Source organism: Notolepis coatsorum, assembly GCF_963971535.1.
Source record: "Notolepis coatsorum genome assembly, chromosome: 19".
NCBI classification, from domain to species: domain Eukaryota; kingdom Metazoa; phylum Chordata; class Actinopteri; order Aulopiformes; family Paralepididae; genus Notolepis; species Notolepis coatsorum.
In genome coordinates this window covers 4,859,689-4,886,696 of record NC_140183.1, presented here as the reverse complement: position 1 = coordinate 4,886,696, position 27,008 = coordinate 4,859,689, and the positions used below count along the sequence as shown (strand labels likewise).

The following is a 27,008-nucleotide window of genomic DNA, read 5'->3' as shown; positions in this document are numbered from 1 at the left end:
TCTGTTGTTATTCAAGTCATGGTGCCCTACTTGACTTTACCAGTCTGTTGTTATTCAAGTCATGGTGCCCTACTTGACTTTACCAGTCTGTTGTTATTCAAGTCATGGTGTCCTACTTGACTTTACCAGTCTGTTGTTATTCAAGTCATGGTGCCCTACTTGACTTTACCAGTCTGTTGTTATTCAAGTCATGGTGTCCTACTTGACTTTACCAGTCTGTTGTTATTCAAGTCATGGTGCCCTACTTGACTTTACCAGCAGCCATTATGTCGTTATTCCGTCATTTATTTCCTGTTGACAAAACCAAGCCTGCGCTTTAGCTCTGTATATTTTTTTTACCTATACATTTCAAATGTACCAGCACTAGTAACCAGTACTAACTAGCACTTACCAGCTCTAACCAGTTCTAACCAGTATGTTGTCATTGACCAGCCAAACGGTTCCAGTGCTCCCAGTGTGACTTCAGCTCCACCTCCAAACCTGCTTTACTGAGACACATGGAGCAGCACGCTGACTTCAAGGTAACACGCTGACTTCAAGGTAACACGCTGACTTCAAGGTAACACGCTGACTTCAAGGTAACACGCTGACTTCAAGGTAACACGCTGACTTCAAGGTAACACACGCTGACTTCAAGGTAACACACGCTGACTTCAAGGTAACACGCTGACTTCAAGGTAACACACGCTGACTTCAAGGTAACACGCTGACTTCAAGGTAACACGCTGACTTCAAGGTAACACACGCTGACTTCAAGGTAACACACGCTGACTTCAAGGTAACACGCTGACTTCAAGGTAACACGCTGACTTCAAGGTAACACACGCTGACTTCAAGGTAACACACGCTGACTTCAAGGTAACACGCTGACTTCAAGGTAACACGCTGACTTCAAGGTAACACGCTGACTTCAAGGTAACACGCTGACTTCAAGGTAACACGCTGACTTCAAGGTAACACACGCTGACTTCAAGGTAACACGCTGACTTCAAGGTAACACGCTGACTTCAAGGTAACACACGCTGACTTCAAGGTAACACGCTGACTTCAAGGTAACACGCTGACTTCAAGGTAACACACTGACTTCAAGGTAACACACGCTGACTTCAAGGTAACACGCTGACTTCAAGGTAACACGCTGACTTCAAGGTAACACACGCTGACTTCAAGGTAACACACGCTGACTTCAAGGTAACACACGCTGACTTCAAGGTAACACGCTGACTTCAAGGTAACACGCTGACTTCAAGGTAACACGCTGACTTCAAGGTAACACGCTGACTTCAAGGTAACACGCTGACTTCAAGGTAACACACTGACTTCAAGGTAACACGCTGACTTCAAGGTAACACGCTGACTTCAAGGTAACACACGCTGACTTCAAGGTAACACGCTGACTTCAAGGTAACACACGCTGACTTCAAGGTAACACGCTGACTTCAAGGTAACACGCTGACTTCAAGGTAACACGCTGACTTCAAGATAACACACGCTGACTTCAAGGTAACACGCTGACTTCAAGGTAACACGCTGACTTCAAGGTAACACACGCTGACTTCAAGGTAACACGCTGACTTCAAGGTAACACGCTGACTTCAAGGTAACACACGCTGACTTCAAGGTAACACGCTGACTTCAACTCAAGGTAACACGCTGACTTCAAGGTAACACACGCTGACTTCAAGGTAACACGCTGACTTCAAGGTAACACGCTGACTTCAAGGTAACACGCTGACTTCAAGGTAACACGCTGACTTCAAGGTAACAGACACACAGTTTATTATTATCTTTTTCCTCCTTCTTTTCCCGTTTTTCTCCCATCCCAATGTTAGTCGTTATGCCAATTCCCAATACCCTTCCTGGTCGTTGCGCACTCTACCCCCTACCGTCGGTCTGGGAGGGCGGAGACTATCACAATCACATGCTTCCTCCGACACATGTGTACCCAGCCCACCACTTCTTTTCACCTGGCAGCGCGGACTCTCACTGGGGGAGTGTAACGTGTGGAAGGGTCACACTACCTCTCCTAGATCCTTCCCTTGCTGTGCAGGCGCCCCGACCGAACTGTAGGAGTCGCTGTTTACAACGACCAGGACCCACCCTCGCCGGGTTTCCCACCCGCTAACACCGCCAATTGTGTTAGTATGGACGGCCGGCCAACCCGGAAGCACCACAGCTGGATTCGATCCCACTGTCTCTGTGGTGGTAGGCAGACACTTAGTCCGCTGCGCTACCCGGCCGCCCAGACACACAGGAAAACATTCACACATCTAAAATGCATTTAGCCCAGGTTTCATATATATATGTGTGTGTATGTTTATATGTACAGTATGTATGTGTATATGTATGTATGCATGCATATGTGTGTGTGTAACGAGCAAGGTCTCCGCTACATTTTCGAAAGCCTAGAGAAAGCTTGTCTTAAATCATCATCATGAGTTATGCATGTAAAATAAATTATAGTTATTGCATGCTTGTGCGCCTTTGGAGACCTATTCAACGGTTCATAAAACGTAGTTTCGTTAAAAATAAGAATAAAGAGAGAGAGAGAGATCACAAAAACTGATGGCAACTGTAATCAGTCAAAACCGGAATCTCTTAGCGCCCTCCCTCCCTCCCCCCAACCCCCTCCCTCCCTCCCTCCCTCCAACCCCCTCCGCCCTCCCTCCCTCCCCCCAACCCCCTCCCCCTCCCCCGGGGCGCTTTAGAGACTCAGACTCAATGGCTAGAAGAAATATGTAACAACAAATGTGCATGTTTACTTAATTTAGGGATGTGCCATTATTACTATGCAAAGGTGATAATTGTGGATAATTTACTATTAATGAGTTGTATGTGTTGTTTCTCAAGCATCCTTGACATCCAAGGACAACGATGTAAATAAGTCATTGCGCCTTTTTCGTTCCTATCCTTGACAAAAACATGTTATGTGAGTAATGATCTGTATATTGTTTTGTTGTCTAAAATAAATACCATACCATACCATACCAGTATGAGGAGGTAGACATATATATTCATAATTGATTATATGCCAATATTAAATATATTTGATGCTTTGAATGCACAACAATTGCATTTCCAATGAATATTAGATTAGTGTGTGTGTTTGTGTGTAGCTGTTCTGCTGTGCATAAGATAAGATAAGATATTCCTTTATTGATCCCCTTGGGGAAATTCAGGCATCATAGCAGCATGGGGGGGAGGGGGGGGGGGTACAGGTAGTAAAACAACACAGTATACAGGTAGTAAAAGACAACACAGGCAGTGTAAACAATTTGATCAATATGGTCAATATAATTTACTATCTGACTAGCTGAGGAATATTCACATTATTCACAGTGTCACATAAGGTGCAGTATGCATGAGGTAGTGTTATAATTTACTATCTATTATCTATCTACTGAGTATACATTAATCAAAGTACCAGGGTAGTGTAGGTTGTCCCCCTTGGGTTCCTATAAGTCCCAGGTCAATGTCTGGTAGCAGTCGCTGTCGCTGCCCCCTGTTGTGGAGCCTGGAGGCTGCTAGTCGCTGCCCACTGTTGTGGAGCCTGATGGCCGCTGGTATGAAGGACTGTCCGAGGCGGTTAGTTGAGTGTCGGGGGGGAATGAGTCTGTGGCTGAACGAGCTTCTCATCTTGACTAGCTCGTCGTAGAGGGGGTGTATACGACAGGTATTCCTGTAACATCTATACTGTATAAGTGTGTATGTAGCCGTTTCGCTGTACATACTGCAGGTATTCCTGTAACATATGTGTGTGTGTGTGTGTGTGTGTGTGTGTGTGTGTGTGTGTCTGTCTGTCTGTCTGTCTGTCTGTCTGTCTGTCTGTCTGTCTGTCTGTCTGTCTGTCTGTCTGTCTGTCTGTCTGTCTGTCTGTCTGTCTGTCTGTCTGTCTGTCTGTCTGTCTGTCTGTCTGTCTGTCTGTCTGTCTGTCTGTCTGTCTGTCTGTCTGTCTGTCTGTCTGTCTGTCTGTCTGTCTGTCTGTCTGTCTGTCTGTCTGTCTGTCTGTCTGTCTGTCTGTCTGTCTGTCTGTCTGTCTGTCTGTCTGTCTGTCTGTCTGTCTGTCTGTCTGTCTGTCTGTCTGTCTGTCTGTCTGTCTGTCTGTCTGTCTGTCTGTCTGTCTGTCTGTCTGTCTGTCTGTCTGTCTGTCTGTCTGTCTGTCTGTCTGTCTGTCTGTCTGTCTGTCTGTCTGTCTGTCTGTCTGTCTGTCTGTCTGTCTGTCTGTCTGTCTGTCTGTCTGTCTGTCTGTCTGTCTGTCTGTCTGTCTGTCTGTCTGTCTGTCTGTCTGTCTGTCTGTCTGTCTGTCTGTCTGTCTGTCTGTCTGTCTGTCTGTCTGTCTGTCTGTCTGTCTGTCTGTCTGTCTGTCTGTCTGTCTGTCTGTCTGTCTGTCTGTCTGTCTGTCTGTCTGTCTGTCTGTCTGTCTGTCTGTCTGTCTGTCTGTCTGTCTGTCTGTCTGTCTGTCTGTCTGTCTGTCTGTCTGTCTGTCTGTCTGTCTGTCTGTCTGTCTGTCTGTCTGTCTGTCTGTCTGTCTGTCTGTCTGTCTGTCTGTCTGTCTGTCTGTCTGTCTGTCTGTCTGTCTGTCTGTCTGTCTGTCTGTCTGTCTGTCTGTCTGTCTGTCTGTCTGTCTGTCTGTCTGTCTGTCTGTCTGTCTGTCTGTCTGTCTGTCTGTCTGTCTGTCTGTCTGTCTGTCTGTCTGTCTGTCTGTCTGTCTGTCTGTCTGTCTGTCTGTCTGTCTGTCTGTCTGTCTGTCTGTCTGTCTGTCTGTCTGTCTGTCTGTCTGTCTGTCTGTCTGTCTGTCTGTCTGTCTGTCTGTCTGTCTGTCTGTCTGTCTGTCTGTCTGTCTGTCTGTCTGTCTGTCTGTCTGTCTGTCTGTCTGTCTGTCTGTCTGTCTGTCTGTCTGTCTGTCTGTCTGTCTGTCTGTCTGTCTGTCTGTCTGTCTGTCTGTCTGTCTGTCTGTCTGTCTGTCTGTCTGTCTGTCTGTCTGTCTGTCTGTCTGTCTGTCTGTCTGTCTGTCTGTCTGTCTGTCTGTCTGTCTGTCTGTCTGTCTGTCTGTCTGTCTGTCTGTCTGTCTGTCTGTCTGTCTGTCTGTCTGTCTGTCTGTCTGTCTGTCTGTCTGTCTGTCTGTCTGTCTGTCTGTCTGTCTGTCTGTCTGTCTGTCTGTCTGTCTGTCTGTCTGTCTGTCTGTCTGTCTGTCTGTCTGTCTGTCTGTCTGTCTGTCTGTCTGTCTGTCTGTCTGTCTGTCTGTCTGTCTGTCTGTCTGTCTGTCTGTCTGTCTGTCTGTCTGTCTGTCTGTCTGTCTGTCTGTCTGTCTGTCTGTCTGTCTGTCTGTCTGTCTGTCTGTCTGTCTGTCTGTCTGTCTGTCTGTCTGTCTGTCTGTCTGTCTGTCTGTCTGTCTGTCTGTCTGTCTGTCTGTCTGTCTGTCTGTCTGTCTGTCTGTCTGTCTGTCTGTCTGTCTGTCTGTCTGTCTGTCTGTCTGTCTGTCTGTCTGTCTGTCTGTCTGTCTGTCTGTCTGTCTGTCTGTCTGTCTGTCTGTCTGTCTGTCTGTCTGTCTGTCTGTCTGTCTGTCTGTCTGTCTGTCTGTCTGTCTGTCTGTCTGTCTGTCTGTCTGTCTGTCTGTCTGTCTGTCTGTCTGTCTGTCTGTCTGTCTGTCTGTCTGTCTGTCTGTCTGTCTGTCTGTCTGTCTGTCTGTCTGTCTGTCTGTCTGTCTGTCTGTCTGTCTGTCTGTCTGTCTGTCTGTCTGTCTGTCTGTCTGTCTGTCTGTCTGTCTGTCTGTCTGTCTGTCTGTCTGTCTGTCTGTCTGTCTGTCTGTCTGTCTGTCTGTCTGTCTGTCTGTCTGTCTGTCTGTCTGTCTGTCTGTCTGTCTGTCTGTCTGTCTGTCTGTCTGTCTGTCTGTCTGTCTGTCTGTCTGTCTGTCTGTCTGTCTGTCTGTCTGTCTGTCTGTCTGTCTGTCTGTCTGTCTGTCTGTCTGTCTGTCTGTCTGTCTGTCTGTCTGTCTGTCTGTCTGTCTGTCTGTCTGTCTGTCTGTCTGTCTGTCTGTCTGTCTGTCTGTCTGTCTGTCTGTCTGTCTGTCTGTCTGTCTGTCTGTCTGTCTGTCTGTCTGTCTGTCTGTCTGTCTGTCTGTCTGTCTGTCTGTCTGTCTGTCTGTCTGTCTGTCTGTCTGTCTGTCTGTCTGTCTGTCTGTCTGTCTGTCTGTCTGTCTGTCTGTCTGTCTGTCTGTCTGTCTGTCTGTCTGTCTGTCTGTCTGTCTGTCTGTCTGTCTGTCTGTCTGTCTGTCTGTCTGTCTGTCTGTCTGTCTGTCTGTCTGTCTGTCTGTCTGTCTGTCTGTCTGTCTGTCTGTCTGTCTGTCTGTCTGTGTGTGTGTGTGTGTGTGTGTGTGTGTGTGTGTGTGTGTGTGTGTGTGTGTGTGTGTGTGTGTGTGTGTGTGTGTGTGTGTGTGTGTGTGTGTGTGTGTGTGTGTGTGTGTGTGTGTGTGTGTGTGTGTGTGTGTGTGTGTGTGTGTGTGTGTGTAGCCGTTCCGCTGTGCGTACTGCAGGTATTCTTGCAACATCTCCGGTCCTCTGAAGAGACACTACAACCGCAAACACCCGGAGCTGGAGTACCGTAACGCCGGCCCTGGACTGCCCAGCGAGGACACCCTGGAGCAACAAGGTCTGGACCGGCTTATTAGAGTTAACTAAATAATGTGTAGCTGTGAGTAGCAGCTCTATAGCTCTGTTGGTCGGTCGGTTGGTCAGTCCACATGTTTCTGGTAGTAATTTATTTCAGTCTTAAACATTTTCCAAAATGAATGCACATAAATTAAAAAATGTAATTAAATCAAACAAGTGTGAATTTGCAATAGCTGCAACCTTTTTGCAATAGGCCACTCCCATTGCCATGCCCCTTTTTTAATGCAATGGCAGAGTTTCCTAAAACGGCTGTGATGTCAGGCGGGTCATGTGAGGACCCACAATGCAACACTCCTACAGAGCATGTGAGGAGGACCCACAATGCAACACACCAACAGAGCATTGCCTGCTGTAATGTAAATACCTTCTAGCTATATGACCCTCCAGTCTTGTTAACACCTAGTGGCTCAATCATTTATTAGCTGGTCGCAGATAAAAAAATAAAGAAATCTGAAATTGAAATATTTGCCAGGTCTGAAATTTGGAGTGTGTGTGTGGATGCACAGCTTAATATACAGGAATACATTAGCCTAAAACTAGATACACACGTAAATAAACTATAGTAATGTTTACCAAACCTTTTCAGTTGAACAGTATTTGAATACTTATAGCATCTCCTCAGAGTAGAAGCCTGTTGAAAACAGAGCAGTTAGAATTCTTCTCTATTGTATTTACACTAAATCACTTTTCATAAACTTAACGTCTGTATCTGTGTGTTAGGTGGGGTGAGGTGTCCAGTGTGTCAGTTTGTGTACGGCACCAAGTGGGAATTGAACCGACATCTAAAGAACAAACACAAAGTGAGACTTGTGGAGGGAAACAACGCCTGGGAGGTACGAACACACCTAGACACGCACTAAACAAACACACCTAGACACGCACTAAACAAACACACCTAGACACGCACTAAACAAACACACCTAGACACGCACTAAACAAACACACCTAGACACGCACTAAACAAACACACCTAGACACGCACTAAACAAACACACCTAGACACGCACTAAACAAACACACCTAGACACGCACTAAACAAACACACCTAGACACGCACTAAACGAACACACCTAGACACACACTAAACAAACACACCTAGACACGCACTAAACAAACACACCTAGACACGCACTAAACAAACACACCTAGACACGCACTAAACAAACACACCTAGACACGCACTAAACAAACACACCTAGACACGCACTAAACAAACACACCTAGACATGCACTAAACAAACACACCTAGACACGCACTAAACAAACACACCTAGACACGCACTAAACAAACACACCTAGACACACACTAAACAAACACACCTAGACACGCACTAAACAAACACACCTAGACACGCACTAAACAAACACACCTAGACACGCACTAAACAAACACACCTAGACACGCACTAAACAAACACACCTAGACACGCACTAAACAAACACACCTAGACACGCACTAAACAAACACACCTAGACACGCACTAAACAAACACACCTAGACATGCACTAAACAAACACACCTAGACACGCACTAAACAAACACACCTAGACATGCACTAAACAAACACACCTAGACACGCACTAAACAAACACACCACACTACACACACTAAACAAACACACCACACTACACACACTAAACAAACACACCACACTACACACACTAACCCCTAAACCTGTTCCCTAACCCCTAACTCCATGTAACCAATGATTACTTTGTGTTTGGGGCAGAACATCCCCTCCTCTTATTTCTTGAATATCTCCAAGTCCGTAGCTTTGCCTAAAGAAACTGCTTATATAAAGATATAAAAAATACTTTTTCATCGTCAGCTGAGCTAACCAGCATATCTTCATATTTAGTTAAATGTGAGAGGACATTAACACTTTCACGGCCAACCACATATACAGGTGCAGCTCAATAAATGAGAATATCGTGGAAAAGTCTATATATTTAGCTGTATTGATGCAGTCATTTGTGCAAAAGGAGCCCCAACCAAGTACTGAGTGAACATACATGAACATACTTTTCAGAAGGCCGACATTTCTATATACAAAAGAAAAATACATCTATTTTTTATTTTTGTATTGGTGATACAGAATTTAAACAAATAAAGGCTTGAAATATTTCACTTTGTGTGTAATGAATCTATAATCTACGAGAGTTTCGCTTCTTGAATTGAATTACTGAAATAAAAAAACGTTTCCACGATATTCTAATTTATCGAGCTGCACCTGTATATACGCGTTTGCTCGCCAACGTTTCAGCCCCATAAACGTATATACAGTATATACGTTTTTAGATAGTTTTTTTCTTTTATTCGATCTTAATATCAATATTACACTCACGGACCTATATGTTACGAGTGAACGCCATCTAGAGACCCAAAAAGTGCAGTACCGGACAAAACCTGCTAGGCGGCAGTATAGAGCGCTTGAAACCCTGTTCCAGACCGCGTGTTACACCTAAATCCCTCCGGGCGCATAATAATGGTCAGGCAAGTCTAGCGGTTCACACGATCACTTGGAAACGCGTCCAATGCCCCTCGATGGATAAGTTGTGCCACATTATGTCTCGGACCAGATGGACATCAATACTGGAAATCGCTATCAGGCAGTTGGAATATTCTTTTTGGAATAAGCCCGATCTAAGGTAAGGAACATCTGACGTCAATTCCAGCTTGATCCTGCAATGATTTCATACCTATCAGGCCGATCAGCGTGTGTGGTGTTCAAAACGAAAGCCGTTACTGGCGATTAAAGAATAAAAAAACGACTTTAGCTTTCTGGAATTAGCCGGGATCATTCTGAAACTATACAATATTCACCACGGGATAATGCACGATAGTCTGCTTTAGAAATAATCCTAATAGCTCTCTTCTGTAGGAGATAGTGGTTTTATATTACTCTCATAGGTGTTACCCCATACTTCCACACAGTCATTAATATAAGGCAATATGAGTGCACAGTACAATGTTCACATTGCTTTGTTATCTAATACATATTTAACTTTATTCACAATAAAAAATACTCTTTGTCCAGCAATACTCCCAAAAAATGCAGTTCTGTAACCCTTTCAATATTAACTCCATCTATTGACAATACAACATTGTCCTCTTTTTTTCTTTTGCGAAAGATCATAAACTTTGTTTTTTTTTCACATTTAATGATAGTTTATTTCCCTTAAACCATTTCTTGAGTTTGTCCATTTCCTGCACGATAATGCTTGCTAAAGCTTTTAAATCATATCCTAAGCTGTACACATTTGTGTCATCTGCAAATAATACACATTTCAATAGTTTTGACACTTCACATATGTCATTGATATATAAAATAAACAGTTTAGGTCCTAAAACTGAACCTTGAGGAAATCCACATTTAATGTGCATAATGTTTAGATACGTTTCCAGCGAAGTTCACATCAAGAAGAGTTAGAATAGATAGAATATAAATACTTATACTTATAGAAAGTTAGTAACGGCCCTAATATTTATATATGTCGATTTATATTTGTATATAATGTAGATTTGTATTTGTATATATTTTTCATGTGTTTTTAGGTTTTGGAGGCAGAGCAAACTGAAGCAGCCGTGACATCACTACAGGATAACGGTATCTATCTACTGTATCTAATGTGTAAAATATCGGTCTGTCTGTTCTTCTGTATCTATCTATCATCTAATATGTGTGTGTGTGTGTGTGTGTGTGTGTGTGTGTGTGTGTGTGTGTGTGTGTGTGTGTGTGTGTAGGGGTGGTCAACGTCCTCCAGCAGATGGTTGAGTTGGGGTCAGAGACTCACGACGCCGTGGTTGCCATGACACCCGGCCTGGTTACTGTGGTAGAGCAGGTAAACACATCCCAGGGCAAATCATCTTACTCAAGTAAGGTACTGAAGTACAGTGTGAGGTACTGAAGTACAGTGTGAGGTACTGAAGTACAGTGTGAGGTACTGAAGTACAGTGTGAGGTACTGAAGTACAGTGTGAGGTACTGAAGTACAGTGTGAGGTACTTGTAATTTTATCAGACGTCATTGCCTCGGGTCGCCCCAGGGCTGTGTTCTCAGCCCCCTGCTGTATTCACTCTACTACACATGTGTGGCCAGGTTCAGCTCCAACTCCATAGTGAAGTTTGCGGACGACACGGTGGTGGTGGGGCTGATCTCTGACAATGACGAGAAGGCCTACCGGGAGGAGGTTGATGTCCTGGCAGCGTCTATGCTTTCTACAACGCAGTTGGGTTTCCGGGTTCCTCTGATTGGCCGAGCGTGCGCATGCGCATGAGCCGCGACGCGCTCCTCAGCCGAGATGCATCCAGCTCAGCCAGGCAGGAATACTGCGCTCCGCTTAACCCAATTTATACAAATGGAAGTATTGATTACGCCGTAACGAATCATTAAAAAAATATACCGTTAACTGGAATATGTTGTTTCTTTACACATATGTTGGATTATGTAATTGGTTTGTCATGACAAGCCAATAAAAAAATCGCGCGACTCGGGCATCGCTGAGCTCATCAACGCCCCTCCGTGCTCTCTCTCCCGCCACCAGCGCAGCCTCGCAGACCGCCGTCGGCTCCAGTAGCTCCGGCAGCAGAGAGGATGGCTGCAGCCAAGACCGCGAGCGGCATCGCTGAGCTCATCATGGTGTCCGCTGGACGAAGCCAGAGACGGATAGTTGCAATGCATCTGTCAATCGTACTTAACTATGTGTTCACTGTTGTGTTACTGCTTCTCGGCATAAGCCCCATAATTAGTCCGTCTCTGGCTTCGTCCAGCGGACACCATGATGAGCTCAGCGATGCCGCTCGCGGTCTTGGCTGCAGCCATCCTCTCTGCTGCCGGAGCTACTGGAGCCGACGGCGGTCTGCGAGGCTGCGCTGGTGGCGGGAGAGAGAGCACGGAGGGGCGTTGATGAGCTCAGCGATGCCCGAGTTGCGCGATTTTTTATTGGCTTGTCATGACAAACCAATTACATAATCCAACATATGTGTAAAGAAACAACATATTCCAGTTAACGGTATATTTTTTTAATGATTCGTTACGGCGTAATCAATACTTCCATTTGTATAAATTGGGTTAAGCGGAGCGCAGTATTCCTGCCTGGCTGAGCTGGATGCATCTCGGCTGAGGAGCGCGTCGCCAATCAGAGGAACCCGGAAACCCAACTGCGTTGTAGAAAGCATAGACGCGTCCTGGCACGCTGGTGCCGGGATAACAGCCTACTCCTGAACATTGGTAAGACCAAGGAGCTGATCGTGGATTTTAGGAGAACACAGCAGGGGACACACACGCCACTGTGGATAAACGGGGCTATCGTGGACAGGGTGAGCAGTTTCAAGTACCTGGGAGTCCACATCACAGAGGACCTGACATGGTCAACACACACAGACACTTTGTTAAAAAAGGCGAAGCAGCGCCTCTACCACCTGGAAATTCAGCGTATCAGGGAAGATACTCCAGTCCTTCTACTCTGCGGCTGTGGAGAGCATCCTGACTGGGAACATCACTGCCCAGGACAGGAAGGTCCTACAGAGAGTAGTGCGCTCAGCAGAGTGTACTACGGGTATTGCACTACCACCCCTGCAGGACTTATACAACAGGAGATACAAATCCAGAGCCTGCCGAATAATGAAGGACCCTCACCACCCCAACAATAGCCTGTTCAAGCTGCTGCGGTCAGGCAAGCGCCTCCACATACATGCAGCAAGAACAGAGAGACTAAGGCTCAGCTTCTTCCCCCAGACCATCAGAACACTGATCTCTCCACACACAAGCACACACGAACACACACACACACACACACCCTCACTTGCACTCTCTCACACAAACACACTACAAAAAAGGTCACTTTAAAAAACAACTGTATATTATTGTATATAGTACTCATTACCTTTAATTCTTAAGCTTTGTATTGTATTTTATTCGTATTACTTTTTATCATGTCTATTTTATTATCTATTCTATTTTATTATTTGTATTTTTGCACAATCAAGCCACCTTCATTTCACTTCATGTCTCGTGTATGTATGTGACGAATAAATCTCTTGAATCTTGAAACGTTATACTAGAGCTGCTCCCCTCCTGCTCCGAAATACCTGATAGAATTATATTCTGGTAACAGTATTAATACCCTGATAGAATAGTACTCTGGTAACAGTATTTCTGTTACCAGAGTACTATTCTATCAGGGTGTTACTACTGTTACCAGAGTACTATTCTATCAGTGTATTATTATTACTATCATATCACAGTATTCATACTGGTAGTCAGCAGGTTTAGAATGATGAATTGATTGGGTAGAGGAAACAACACCACAGCCAGGTCGCGTCTATTCGAATACCAACCGGTTCATGCTTCCGCGTTCGCTCTGATTGGCCACTGATGTTTCTCGTCGCACCAATCGTGTGACGGCAAGTGCTTTCGCCGGTTAAGCTTAGGCACTCTTTCGAAGTTGGTTAAGGTTAGAGTTTGTCTTAGAGCAGGGCGATAGAACACCAGCCCTGATTCCAAACTCTAACCTTAACCAACTTCGAAAGAGTCGCCTAAGCTTAACCAGTGATAAACTAGGCGTTAGGTCGTTTGCAGGCTGTTCGACGCGGAAATGGGCGCGTCACGCGATTGGGCGCACATGTCACATGACCAGAAACGGCAGTGGCCAATCAGATTCGCAAAAAAACGCGAACGCGTTGAAGCATGAACCGGTTGGTATTCGAATAGAGACGCAGCCAGGTCATGTGACTTTGCAGTAACATAATCATCCTGTGGGGGTGTGTGTTTACAGGTGGCTGAGGAGCAACAGCCCGGTAACCACGGTGACCAGCTGCTGGTGGTGGAGGCGGAGGAGGGTTGTCATGGCGACCAGCTGATGGTTGTTGAGGAGACAGAGGGTCTGACTGTGTTTCCAGAAAACAGTCATCACTATATTGTCTACGTCCAGGAAGAGACCGTAGAGAGCCACTAATCATGTCTACTAGATCTACTAGTACTGTCTGGATCTACTAGTACCGTCTGGATCTACTAGCACTGTCTGGTTGTATTGATGCAGATGATTTGTGACGCTGAGGAGGACATGTTGTCATGGCGATTCAGAAATGGTTTCTTCTTCATCAGCGGCTCATCTCTACTCCCAAGACCGCTTGTGGAAAAACATGCAGACCTTGAAGCTCTGAACTGAATGAGAGTTTCAGCAAAGACTTCAGTTGTATTCATGTTCAATGAGGACAGTGTCCCTCTCCATACCTTTAGTCTGTTTAAAGTGCCTCTCTATTCCTTTAGTCCCTTTGTTTAAAGTGTCTCTCTTCCTTTAGTCTTTTTGTTTAAAGTGTCTCTTTATTTAAAGTGTCTCTCCATTCCTTTAGTCTCTTGGTTTAAAGTGTCTCTTTATTTAAAGTGTCTCTCCATTCCTTTAGTCTCTTGGTATAATGTCTCCTTCCCTTCATTTGGTCTTTGTTTAGTGTCTCTCCCTTCATTTAGTCAATTTATTTAAAGTGTCTCTCTCCATTCCTTTAGTCTCTTGGTTTAAAGTGTCTCTTTATTTAATGTGTCTCTCCATTCCTTTAGTCTCTTGGTATAATGTCTTGCAGGCGATCACTTTTGTGTTGCCAACTTTCTGGACGGTCATGCATCCAGTTTCATCTGTATTGTATATGTCATTTGGGCCGAACTTATGTCTCTTCATAAGCTTCTCCAAGTTTTCTGGGAATGTTTTTCCATTTCTAGAAGCAAATTCATACGCCAGCACACAAACTTGTTTTCGCGTCAGTCCATACTGAATTTTTGATGCTTTGATCAGATAATCCTGCAGAAGTGTCTCTTCGGCATGCGTCAAAACCTGGCGGCAATTGTACTTTGGTGAGTATGCCATTGAATCTTTGCTTTCAGCATCTTGTGCTTTTTCCACGTATCTACGTAGAGTTGAGAACTTTATATCGTCTGTTTTACAAACATTGCGAATACTTTGTCCCGGAATCTGCACGGCATGTCCGCAATCGTTTTGAGGTTTCAGTCGAGCGTACCACAGCTTTTACCAATTTCCTACATTTCTCGTGCCAGTTTACTACATTTAATGCAGGTCGATGTCGAGCAGCCTCTTGTGTGACACCGGCGCGCGCCGTCTCTGGAGTCTGCTCCGCTCACACGCGACTCTGTGGAGATGTCACGCTAAGATGTGTACCTTACTGTAGTCTGTACTGTACTGTAGTAGAACTGTGACGTAGTAGAAATGACTACTATAGGGCAGCGCAGTATCTGATCTGCTAATAAAACAAGTCATTAGAATAATATAAGCCTTTAGGGGCGGCTGATTGGCGCAGTGGGCAAGGCGCTCGCCACTAACGCAGGAGACGCTGCAGGTTCGAGCCCAGCTCTCGGCGTTGCTACCGGCTTGGCCGGTCGTTCACACTAACACAATTGGCAAGTGTTAGAGGGTGGGAAAGGGATTGGACGTTGTGGACAGCGACTCCTACAGGTCGGTTGGGTGACGCCGGTGCGACGGAAACAGGAAGAAGCGGGGGGCAGCGTGAGCCTCCCACGCGTTACTCCTCGCCACTGAGAGTTCGAGCTGTCTGGTGAAAAGATGCGACAGGCTGCCTCCTCGTGTACATTTACATTTAGTCATTTAGCTGACGCTTTTATCAGAAAGCGACTTACAAGTTCTGTACGACAAGACAGCAAGAAGGGTACAACTCTATCAGCTGAGTAACAATGTTCATCAAAGTGTTGAGTGCTACAGTGTAGGTTAGTTTATTAGGACAAGTGCATGACAGTAAGGTTAGTCAGGGTTAGATTTTTATTTATTTTTTTATTATTTCAGATACTGGTTGAAGAAATGTGTCTTTAGTCGACGGCGAAAGATTGGACGGGATTCGGCTGTCCTAACTGGGGTGGGTAGTTCGTGTACCGGAGGGGACACGTGATGCAAGGCTTCTATCCTCACTACAGCCGACCACAGTGGGAGGCATAGTCTAGCAACGTTCGAGACAGGAGAGGGAAGAATTGGATAATACGAAATTGGGATGGGAGAAAAATTGAAAATGGGGAGAAAAAGTGGATAAAAAAAATTATAATATAAGCCTACTGTTCATTCATTACACACGTAGACTACAGTTGCACTGCGGCAGGTGGCCAGGAGCGAGCAACAAGATGGTATAAATATGGAATATTAATACAGTCTATTCCACTATACAGTAGGTATGTAGTGTGCTGTGTGATGACAATACATTTGAATATCAAATTTCAAATAGTTACAGTTACTAGTTACTTCTTCCAAAAAGTAACTAAATTACTTACTCAGTTACAAATTATAAAAGTAACTAGTTACTTCAGAAAGTAACTATTGTGTTACTTTCAAGTAAAAATTTTACATAAACAACATACACAAATCTAAACTATTTTAATGTTGCTGTGGGACAAAGTGAGACTAGCCTCCAATCAAATGTCATGTATGTAGATATTATAATTACTATGTTTATATAGTGGATCATACAAATACAAACACAATAGATGTTTTGGAACTTTTGATATGTATTGCCCCTCAACAGGCCACAACTGGGCAACATTAAATTATGCTTGTTAAGCACTATACCAAAAATAAATAACAAATATATACTGATTGATTGAACATTTTAATGAACAGATTGCAGAATGGGTACAGTACAGTACAGCTCAATACACACAATTGTTAAGGGGATGCAGACCAGAGAGACTTTCGTCTTGTTTACATCAGGGTCCCCCATTTTCAATTCATGACATTTATGACATACACAACATACAGATATAAGAATCTAAACTAATCTAATCGTGACATTTAAGACATGCATGACATACATATATATATCTGAGCACCTGAAGACTGTGCTATTAAACCAGGAAGTGCAGCACTGTTGATAAGGCTGTAGCCTCCACTACTACAGTGCCCTGCGCTGCAACACAACTAACACAAGAGTGAACAAAAAATGCTCATGGACTGTCTGTCGTTGACTGCTCGCTTGTGTTGTTCGTTGGATTAGTTTTGGATTATTTGGGCTCGCCAAACAAACTATCAAAACGTACACGGAACCGCGGTCTGTCGTTGACTGAGTCGCTTGTGTTGTCGCTGTGTGTGTCAGCTTCTGGATTATTTCGAACACCCGCCCACCTCTACCTCTGATTGGCTTACCATGACATTTTACTCAACCTCAGCCAATCGTGCACTGCCCACTAACCAAGGAAAAAAGTATTGCTTCTCAGCGCAGAGATCTGTCTGATCTGAAAAAAACAGCTTCAATCATAGTAACGCACCGCATTTTTTGGCAGTAACGGTAACAGCGTTATTAAGATTGGAAGAGTAATCCGTTTACTCGTTACTGAAAAATATTCCCATCACTGGATGTCACAGTATGATGTCATAATAGAACATTCTAGAACATTTGTGATGTCATAATAGAACATTCTAGAACATTTGTGATGTCACAGTATGATGTCATAATCAAACATTCTAGAACATTCGTGATGGCACCGTATGATGTCATAATAGAACATTCTAGAACATTTGTGATGTCACAGTATGATGTCATAATCAAACATTCTAGAACATTTGTGTAGAGTATATATTCAACAATTCTCAGATCTCAGAAGACAAGTGAAGATCTCACTTGTTGTTCCTGGCTATTTGTCTGTAAGCTTGAATATATTCTGTAGATACAATTTAAAATCCCTACATGGAAAAGGAAACAATGTCCTGTACAATCCTTAATGAGCTGCGTCTGGAGGGAAGGCTCTGTGATGTGGTTATTAAAGTCAACAGCACTGAGTTGAATGCCCACAAGGCCCTCCTGTGTGACTGCAGCGACTATTTCAGGTAAGCTTGGTTCAGGTTAGCTTGTTCAGCTTAGCTTGTTTCAGGTTAGCTTGGTTCAGGTTAGCTCGGTTCAGCTTAGCTTGGTTCAGGTTAGCTTGGTTAAGCTTAGCTTGGTTCAGTTTAGCTTGGTTCAGGTTTAGCTTGCTTCAGCTTAGCTTGGTTTAGGTTAGCTTGGTTCAGGTTAGCTTGGTTAGTAAACAGATACCATACTGTACTTTTTACTGTACACAGATAATATACAGTACTTCTACTGTAAACATATAATATACTGTATATATACTGTAAAAAGATAATATACTGTACTTCTACTGTAAAAAATATACTATACTGCACTTCTACTGTAAACAGATAATATACTGTACTTATACTGTACAAATATACTATACTGCACTTCTACTGTAAACATATAATATACTGTACTTCTACTGTAAACATATACAATACTGTACTTATACTGTAAACATATATTATACTGTACTTCGACTGTAAACATATAATATACTGTACTTATAATGTAAACATATACTATACTGTACTTATACTGTAACATAATATACTGCACTTCTACTGTAAACATATACTATACTGTACTTCAAGTTCAAGTTCAAGTTCTTTAATAGTTGTCATACAGAAGTACAGAATACTTTCATACAAAATGCTTCTTACTGTTACGCTCCAGAGACTGTGCTAGACAAGATAGTATCAAATAACATAATAACATAATATAGCATGAATTTAGAAGAAGAAAATGAGGTCACAGTGTTCGGTATAGACATATGTACAATGTTCTGCGTTACCATATAATATACAATACACAATACTATGCAGTGTACTAATGTACAGTACTATCTAGTGCAAAGCAGAAATGGGATGAGGTACAATTTTAGGTACAATTTACAGTAAGGTGTACGAGTTGTAGTGCAATCCTTCATCCATAAATATAAAGTGTGGGGAGTGGGTGCTACAGTGTGTTTGTTTAAAGTGGGTGTGTGCTATAAAGTGTGTGGAGTGGGTGCTACAGTGTGTTTGTTTAAAGTGAGTGTGTGCGTGTGGATGTGTGTGCTATGTGCGTTTGGTGGTTGTTGTTGTGTAGTGTTCATTCATTGTTCGTTTAGCAGCCTGATGGCCTGGGGATAGAAGCTACTTCTGAGTCTTTCTGTGCTCGCCTTGAGACTCCGGTATCGCTTGCCTGACCGCAGCAGTTCAAAGAGGCAGTTGTTCGGGTGACTGGAGTCTTTAATGATTCTCTTAGCCTTGCCCTTGCAACGCTTGTAGTAAATGTTCTGGAGGGTGGGGAGCCCCCCTCCAATTGTGCGTTCGGCTGAACGTGTCACTCTTTGTAGTCTGCTTCGGTCTTTTGCAGTGCTATTCCCAAACCAGGAGGTGATGTTGCCGGTCAAGATGCTCTCTATTGTACATGAGTAGAAGTTCTTAAGGATCTTCTGGCTGACTTGGAACTTCCTTAGGCGCCTGAGGAAGTAGAGGCGTTGTCGTGCCTTCTTCACCACACTGTTAATGTGTGTGGTCCATGTCAAGTCCTCGGATATGTAGGCTCCGAGGTACTTGAAGCTGTTGACTCTCTCAACCGGTGCCCCGTCGATGCTGAGGGGGCTGTAGTCCTTGACCCCCGACCTCCTGAAGTCCACAATCATCTCCTTTGTTTTGCTGACGTTCAGGGAGAGGCTGTTTTCCTGGCACCATCCCGCCAGGACCTTGACCTCTTCCAGGTAGGCCCTCTCGTCGTTGGCAGAGATCAGGCCCACCACCACTGTGTCGTCAGCAAATTTGACGATTGTATTGCTACTCCGCTGAGCCACACAGTCGTGTGTGTACAGGGAGTAGAGGAGGGGACTCAGAACACAGCCCTGGGGGGCCCCTATGTTGAGGGTGATGGATGAGGAGGTGCAGTTGCCTGCTCTCACCACCTGGGGTCTGCCAGTCAGGAAGTCCAAGACCCACTGGCAGAGGTCATAGCCCAAGCCCAGGTCCCTGAGCTTGGCTATGAGTATGGAGGGGACTATGGTATTGAATGCCGAGCTGTAGTCGATGAATAGCATTCTCACATAGTTCCCCTGCCTCTTGTCCAGGTGTGATGCTGCTGTGTGCAGCACATGGGATATGGCGTCCTCCGTGGACCTGTTGGGGCGGTATGCAAATTGCAGGGGGTCCATGTTGATGGGGAGGGAGGAGCAGATGTAGCCCTTTACTAGCTTCTCAAAGCACTTCATGGCTATGGAGGTGAGAGCTACAGGGCGGTAGTCGTTGAGGCAAGCAGGCTTGGATTTTTTGGGTACAGGGATAATAGTGGACTTCTTCAGGCAGGTGGGGATGACAGCCTGTTCTAAGGACAGGTTAAATATGTCAGTGAATACTGGGGCCAGTTGGTCGGCACAGACTTTTAGGACGCGGCCGGGGATGCCGTCCGGACCTGCTGCCTTCCTGATATTCACTTTTTTAAAGGTCCGCCTCACCTCATGCTCTGTTACCCTGAACACTGCGCCTCCATCAGCAGCCGACCCCCCCCCCCCCCATTGCCGAGGCTTGTGAGCTGGTGTTGTTATTACCAGCATCAAACCTCGCATAGAAGGTATTGAGGTCGTTTGCTAAGGAGATGTCACTGTTCAGTTTGAGGGAGGCGCCTTTGTAGTCTGTCATCGTTTTGAGCCCCTGCCACATAGCTCTAGAGTCAGCTTGTTCAAACTGGAGTTCAATTTTATCCCTGTAGCGCCGTTTGGCCTCTGACACTGTCCTCCTTACGTTGTGTCGCGCCACCTTGTGGTCATTCATGTTGCCTGCCACTAGGCCGTCATTGTATGCTTTGGTGCGCTCTCTCAGAGCTTCACGGACGGATTTGTCTACCCAGGGTTTTTGATTTGGGTAAACTTTCATTTTGGTAGTGGGGATTGTTTCTTTCACCCTAGTACAAACATAGTCCAGCACTGTCTCCGTGTAGGCATTAATGTTATCTGTGTCGCGGAACACAATCCAGTCTGTGTGGTGAAACACTGACCGGATCGTCTCTTCTGACGTCAGATCCCATTTCTGCACCTCTCGCGAGACTACGGGAGTACTTTTAATTCTCTGTTTGTACTTTGGTGAAAGAAAAATTGACGCGTGATCTGATTTACCAAAGCCACTATCAGAATGAGCCTTGTAGCCACCTTTAAATTGCGTGTAACAGTGATCTAGGATGTTACCGCCTCTGGTGTTGCAAGTCACATGCTGATAGAAGTCAGGCAATACCTTTCTCAGATTGGCGCTATTGAAATCTCCCAGTACTAAAATGGCGGCGTTAACGTTAGCCACTTGTATTCTATTTACCTCGTCGTGTAGTCTGGAGAGCGCAACCTTGTTGCTGGCTTGCGGTGGAATATACACTCCGATCAGGACGATCGCCGTTAACTCCCTCGGGAGGAAGAAAGGACGACACTTGATGGTTATATATTCCAGTTCTGGGGAGCAGTGGTTGGATAATTCCTTCACGTTCGTTGGATCACTCCAATTTTTGTTAAACATGAAGGCAATACCTCCTCCACGTTGTTTACCGGACTCTGATGACCGATCCTTGCGATGGATAAAGAAGTGATCCGCTGGTTGAATTGCGTGATCTGGAACCTCCGGTGTGAGCCATGTTTCGGTGAAGCAAAGGACATTGCAGTCCCTAACGTCTCTTTGATATTGAATCCTTGCTCGGATGTCATCCAGTTTATTGTCTATTGATTGTACATTGGCTAGCAATATACTGGGCAGTGGTGTACGGTGGCGTCTGGATCTCAGCCTGTTACGGATCCCAGCCCTCTTTCCTCGTCGTCTTTTCCTGGGCTCTGGGAACAAAGGGTCTGGTCCTAATCTCCGGAGAATTTCTTCAGGCCATTGATGCGGTTCGGAAAGCTGATCCAGCGAGTAATCCAGTTGGTAAGTTTCCCGTAATCCAATGTCTATGAGTGACTGACGGTCATATACATTAAATGCACCAACAGTTGGTACGCACAAAACTCTAAAAACTATAAATATTAACAAAAGTAAACACAGTCTCGACGGAGCGAACAGAGAGGCAGCCGGTCGGAGCGGCGCCATCATCATCCACTTCCATACTTCTACTGTAAACAGATACTATACTGTACTTCTACCCTAAAAAGATACTATACTTCTATTGTGCTAAGACCCTATACTTCTACAGTGAAAATATATTACTACACAGGACAGAATGTTGCTTACTGTTTACTCATCAGATATCTCTATACTCTGCGTCCCACAGAGCCCTCTTCACTCGCTGGAGCGACTCAGAGAAAGCAGTCCACACTATCCCTGGGGTGTCCCCGGGTATGATGCAGCTCATCATAGAGTACTCCTACACACGCTTTGTGCTGGTGACAGCAGAGAACGTGGTAGAGCTTCTGGTGGCTGCAGACCAGCTTCGCGTCACTGGCATAGTAGGAGCGTGCTCTGACTTCCTAGAGGGCCAGCTGTCTCTGGAAAACTGTGTCGGCATCTGGAGGTTCACGGACATCTACTGCTGCCCTGACCTGAGGCGCAAGGCCCATCTCTGCATCGTGTGCCACTTTGAGGAGATGTTGCACGTCTCACAGGAGTTTGTGGAGCTGTCCCTGCAGCAACTGGTGGACATCATCGAGAGGGATGAACTGAACGTGAAGAGCGAGGAGACGGTGTTCGAGGCCGTCCTCCGTTGGATCGACCACTCCCGTGAGGAGCGTAAAGCAGACATCCCTTTGCTGCTGCCCAAGGTAACTAATTGTATTATGGATACGCAAACATGGTTGCTATTGCCTGAGCCACATTTATTTTATTTATTTTTTTATTATTTTACTTTTCCTTGTTTGTCTGTCTCTTGCCAAGGTCATTATGATTCATGTTACTGTTATTATTGTTGTCGTCGCTGTTGTCATTGTTATTATTATTATTATTATTATTATTATTATTGTACTGTTATGTTCTGTTTTATGTATGAAAATTAAATAAAAACATTTATAAAAAATTAAAAAAAAACTAATTGTAGTACTGTGCATTACATTAAAACAACACTAGGTTCCCTAGTACAGTGGTTGTCAAACATTTGGGTCCAAACTGTTCCCTAGCAACAGAAACCGTCTACAACCACTGTCTAAGTTGTACCCCCTGTCTGCTTGTCTCTTCCCAGGTTCGCATGGGCTTGATGAGGCCTGACTACTTCAGGAGAAACGTCGAGAACAACCCTGTGGTGAGGGACAGCCACGACTGCAGGGCCCTCATCCTCAGCGTCCTGAACCCCTCTGGCTCCGACAGGCTCCCAAACCCCCTGACCCGCCCACGCCTGCCCCAGGAGGTCCTATTGGCCATCGGCGGGGGGGTCATGGAGGCTTACAATATCCGAGCCGGTGGATGGATGGACGTGAGCGTTGAGGGGGAGAGTCCCCGGTGGTGCCACGGCACCGCTTATCTCCACGGTCTGGTCTACTGCGTCGGTGGCTGGAACAGAAAGGCTCTCAACAGTGTGCGGAGGTTCAACCCCGTCACTCGCAGCTGGCTGCAGGCGGCTCCCATGCACTCACGCCGCAGTGAGCTCAGCGTGGTCGTGTTGGACGGCTCTATCTACGCCATGGGAGGGAACGACGGACATGTGAAGCTGAACACCGCCGAGCGCTACGAGCCTGAAACCAACCAGTGGACAGTGATCTCACCCATGCTGGAGCACAGGAGAGGCGCCGGGGCAGCAGCCCTCCAGGGCAAGGTGGGTGGAACTGAGGGACACAGGGTGCTAGATGAACACAAGGAACATTAGATCAGAAATCAGAAATGTCTTTAAATTAGAATATTCTTTCTTATTACAGGTTTACATCTGTGGTGGCTGGTCACAGCTCACAGCTGAGTGCTACAGCCCAGACACCGACCAGTGGACTCTGATCGCCCCCATGAGCAGCAGGCGTTACGGAGTGGGAGTCGCAGCATACAGAGGACATGTCTATGCAGTAGGTGCACACGGAGACATGCTTTATACTAGATATTTGTATAGATATATCATTTGACTTTCAATGCTTCTGTGATGCCCTCATTTCCCTAAATGGATTAATACAGTGTCTGCCTGCCTTAACCACACACTAAAACATTCCTCTCATGTGTCCTGTCCTCAGGTGGGAGGGTCAGACGGTAGAAACATCCTGCGTAGCGCGGAGGCCTACAGCCCCTTGACTGACTCCTGGAGCGCCCTGCCCGACATGCTCACCCCCCGCTACAGCTTTGGCATCGCGGTGCTGGACGACCTGCTCTTCGTGGTCGGAGGCTACACTGATGACTTCAGCACCATCTCCAAAGTGGAGCGCTACGACCAGAGCAGCGACAAGTGGACTGTAGCCGAGGACATGAAGACCCACCGCTTTGACCTAAGCTGCTGCATAATTCATGGCCTGCCATTTTACATGAGCCAGTACGCTGCTCCCCGTGGAGGAGGAGGAGGAGGAGGAGGAGGAGGAGGAAGAGACGGATGAGGAGCAGGAGGAGGAGGAGCAGGAGGAGGATGAGGAGAATGAGGAAGAGGAGGAGGATTAGGAATATGAGGATTAGGAGGATGAGGAGGAGGACGAGGAGGAGGAGGAAGAGCAGGATTATGAAGAGGAGGATTATGAGCAGGAGGAGGAAGAGGAGGATTAGGAGCAGGAAGAGGAGGATTAGGAGCAGGATGAGGAAGAGGAGGATTAGGAGGAGGAGGAAGATGAGGATGAGAAGGAGGAGGAAGAGGAGGAGGCAGCAGGGGATCCATCTAAGAACCTTAAACATTTATTAGACCAAAATAAATCCTAAGAAATTAATAAATTACTATCAGCCATAATAGATAATAATATAATAGAAATAGTATATGCAAATAAATTCCTAGGAGTGATTTTAGACAATAAACTCGGCTGGAAACCCCATATAGAATATGTGAGGGCTAAGATGGCAAAGAGCTTCTCAATTATTAGTAAGGTGAGACATGTACTCAATCCCAACTCATTGCACACTCTGTACTGTGCAATGATCTTGCCTTACCTGCATTACTGCACAGAGGTACGGGGTAACACATACAAAACAACCATAAATACATTGACTATCCTACAAAAAAGAGCAATACGAGTAATAAACAATGCAGGATATCGGGACCACACACACACTGTTTCTACAGTCACACAGGTGAGTTTGAGGTTCATTGATATGGTAAACTTTCAAACTCTGCAAGTTATGTACAAAGCAAGAAATAATCAATTACCGGTAAATGTAAGAAGCACATTTCTGGATAAAGAGGGGGGATACAACCTCAGAGGACCATTGAACTTCAAAAAACCTGTGATGAAAACCAACCTGAAAATAATGTGTATCTCCTCTTACGGAGCCACCCTGTGGAATGGGCTACAGGATGAGCAAAAATACTGTGAAAACATAAATCAATTCAAATCTAGACTAAAAAAATCTATTACAGAAGGGAAGAAGAGCTTTAATGGCATATTTAAAACAATTAATAATAATAATAAATACGTATGATACTGTATTGTGCGCTATATCATATCACATTATATAATCATATTATAATTCATTTGTATATTATATTGAACTATATTTGCAGTATGTACTATTATATTATGGTACTATATTGTATTGTATATATCATGTACTTTATATCTCACATCAAATTATATATGTGCTGTATACACTATTATGTACTATATACTATTATATATACTATTATATACTGCAGGTATACTATACTGTAATGTGTACTGTAATGTGTACTATATGTGTGCACTGAAATGTGTACTATATGTATCTACTATGTATGTATGTAAAAAAAAAAAAAAAAATTTTTAAGCGTAAGTCTTCAGGGGTAGGGCCCGACAAGCCTAGTGCTTCTCCCTTCAGCCCTTTTCGGACAATGCTGCAATAGCAGCTGGTAAAAGTGTGGTGATTTATGGAATGACCGTTGTTATGTGTCGAAAGCCCGAAATAAAAAATTACTGAACTGAACTATCAGCCAAAGGTGGTGCATTAGTTTGTGTAATGTAATGTAATATCTGTTTGTAGTTTGTGTAATGTAATGTAATATCTGTTTTTAGTTTGTGTAATGTAATGTAATATCTGTTTGTAGTTTGTGTAATGTAATGTAATATCTGTTTTTAGTTTGTGTAATGTAATGTAATATCTGTTTGTAGTTTGTGTAATGTAATGTAATATCTGTTTTTAGTTTGTGTAATGTAATGTAATATCTGTTTGTAGTTTGTGTAATGTAATGTAATATCTGTTTTTAGTTTGTGTAATGTAATGTAATATCTGTTTGTAGTTTGTGTAATGTAATGTAATATCTGTTTTTAGTTTGCACATAATATGGGAACTTTTATCCATATGGTTGAGCCTGTTAGGAATTGCACCCCCAACCCAAGCAGATTGCAGATCACCCTCTCTATATGGAGGTAAAAAAGAAAATATGGTAAAAATAATTGGCAAAAAATGGCACTTTTTTATGAGGCACAAAAGGGCAGGTGCTTGTGCACCTGTTGGGCTCTATGTGTGCACGTGCCTGATCGCTGTGCCCTTGAGTAAGGCACCTCAGCTTTAACCGCTCCAGTGTTAGCTGCTCAGGGGCCAGTAGTAGAGTGCCTGACCATATGTCTTTATAATAATAATAATAATAATAATAATAATAATAATACATTTTATTTATAAGGCGCCTTTCAAGACACTCAAGGTCGCCGTACAACAATTAAAAGGCTGAAGGCTCTTGACCCCATGGGGACAGACGGGCTGGGGGGACGGTCAGGTTGATGGAGGAGGCAGACCTGAGGGACCGGGTGGGAATGTTGATGTGGAGGAGGTCGGACAGGTATGGAGGGGCGAGGTTGTGGATGGCCTTGAATGTATGGAGGAGGATCTTGTAGTCTATGCTGTGTTTAATGGGAAGCCAGTGTAGTTGGCGTAGGACGCAGGGACGTGCACAGGACTTTAGAGGGGCAGGTGCTCAAAGGCTGAAAAGGGCACTGGGCCTGTGCTATTTTTGGGGGGCCTTTTTGGGTGGGAGGGGCCTTTTTATGCTTTTGGGGGGGGTTTGGTGATCAAATATTGAATATTGAACTATGTGATACTAAGCACAACTAAGCACAACAACAGCCTGCTCCTGAACATTGGGACATTGAACATTTTTGGGTGGGAGGGGCCTTTTTATGCTTTTGGGGGGGGGGGGGTTTGGTGATCAAATATTGAACTATGTGATACTAAGCACAACTAAGCACAACAACAGCCTGCTCCTGAACATTGGTAAAACCAAGGAGCTGATCGTGGATTATAGGAGAGGACAGCAGGAGACACACACACCACTGAGGATAAACGGGGCCACCGGGGACAGGGTGAGCAGCTTTAAGTACCTGGGGGTCCACATCTCAGAGGACCTGACATGGACAACACACATAGACTCAGTCGTAAAGAAGGCGAAGCAGCGCCTCTACCACCTGAGACAGTTAAGGAAGTTCAGAGTATCTGGGAAGATACTCCA

The 27,008-nt window shown here is 44.7% G+C and overlaps 2 protein-coding genes across 2 annotated transcripts in view; both read left to right on the top strand.

Annotated features, from left to right (window-relative positions):
• zfat (zinc finger and AT hook domain containing) overlaps positions 1-14,152 on the top strand; it is a 65,307-nt gene extending 51,155 nt beyond the window's left edge. Inside the window, exons 19-24 of the mRNA XM_084335927.1 lie at positions 433-521; positions 6,510-6,648; positions 7,389-7,501; positions 10,225-10,276; positions 10,414-10,511; positions 13,445-14,152. Coding sequence (XP_084192053.1) covers positions 433-521; positions 6,510-6,648; positions 7,389-7,501; positions 10,225-10,276; positions 10,414-10,511; positions 13,445-13,624 — 671 coding nt within the window. The 3' untranslated portion in view covers positions 13,625-14,152. The remainder of the gene's footprint in view (positions 1-432; positions 522-6,509; positions 6,649-7,388; positions 7,502-10,224; positions 10,277-10,413; positions 10,512-13,444) is intronic.
• Positions 14,153-22,071: 7,919 nt separating this feature from the next.
• On the top strand, positions 22,072-23,982 carry LOC311245901 (uncharacterized protein; the record flags this gene model as incomplete). The annotated part of the gene is made up of 4 exons (XM_084335926.1): positions 22,072-22,245; positions 22,659-23,228; positions 23,329-23,466; positions 23,629-23,982. The coding sequence occupies 4 exons, from the start codon at positions 22,072-22,074 to the stop codon at positions 23,980-23,982; spliced, it is 1,236 nt and encodes a 411-aa protein (XP_084192052.1).
• Between the last annotated feature and the right edge of the window lie 3,026 nt (positions 23,983-27,008).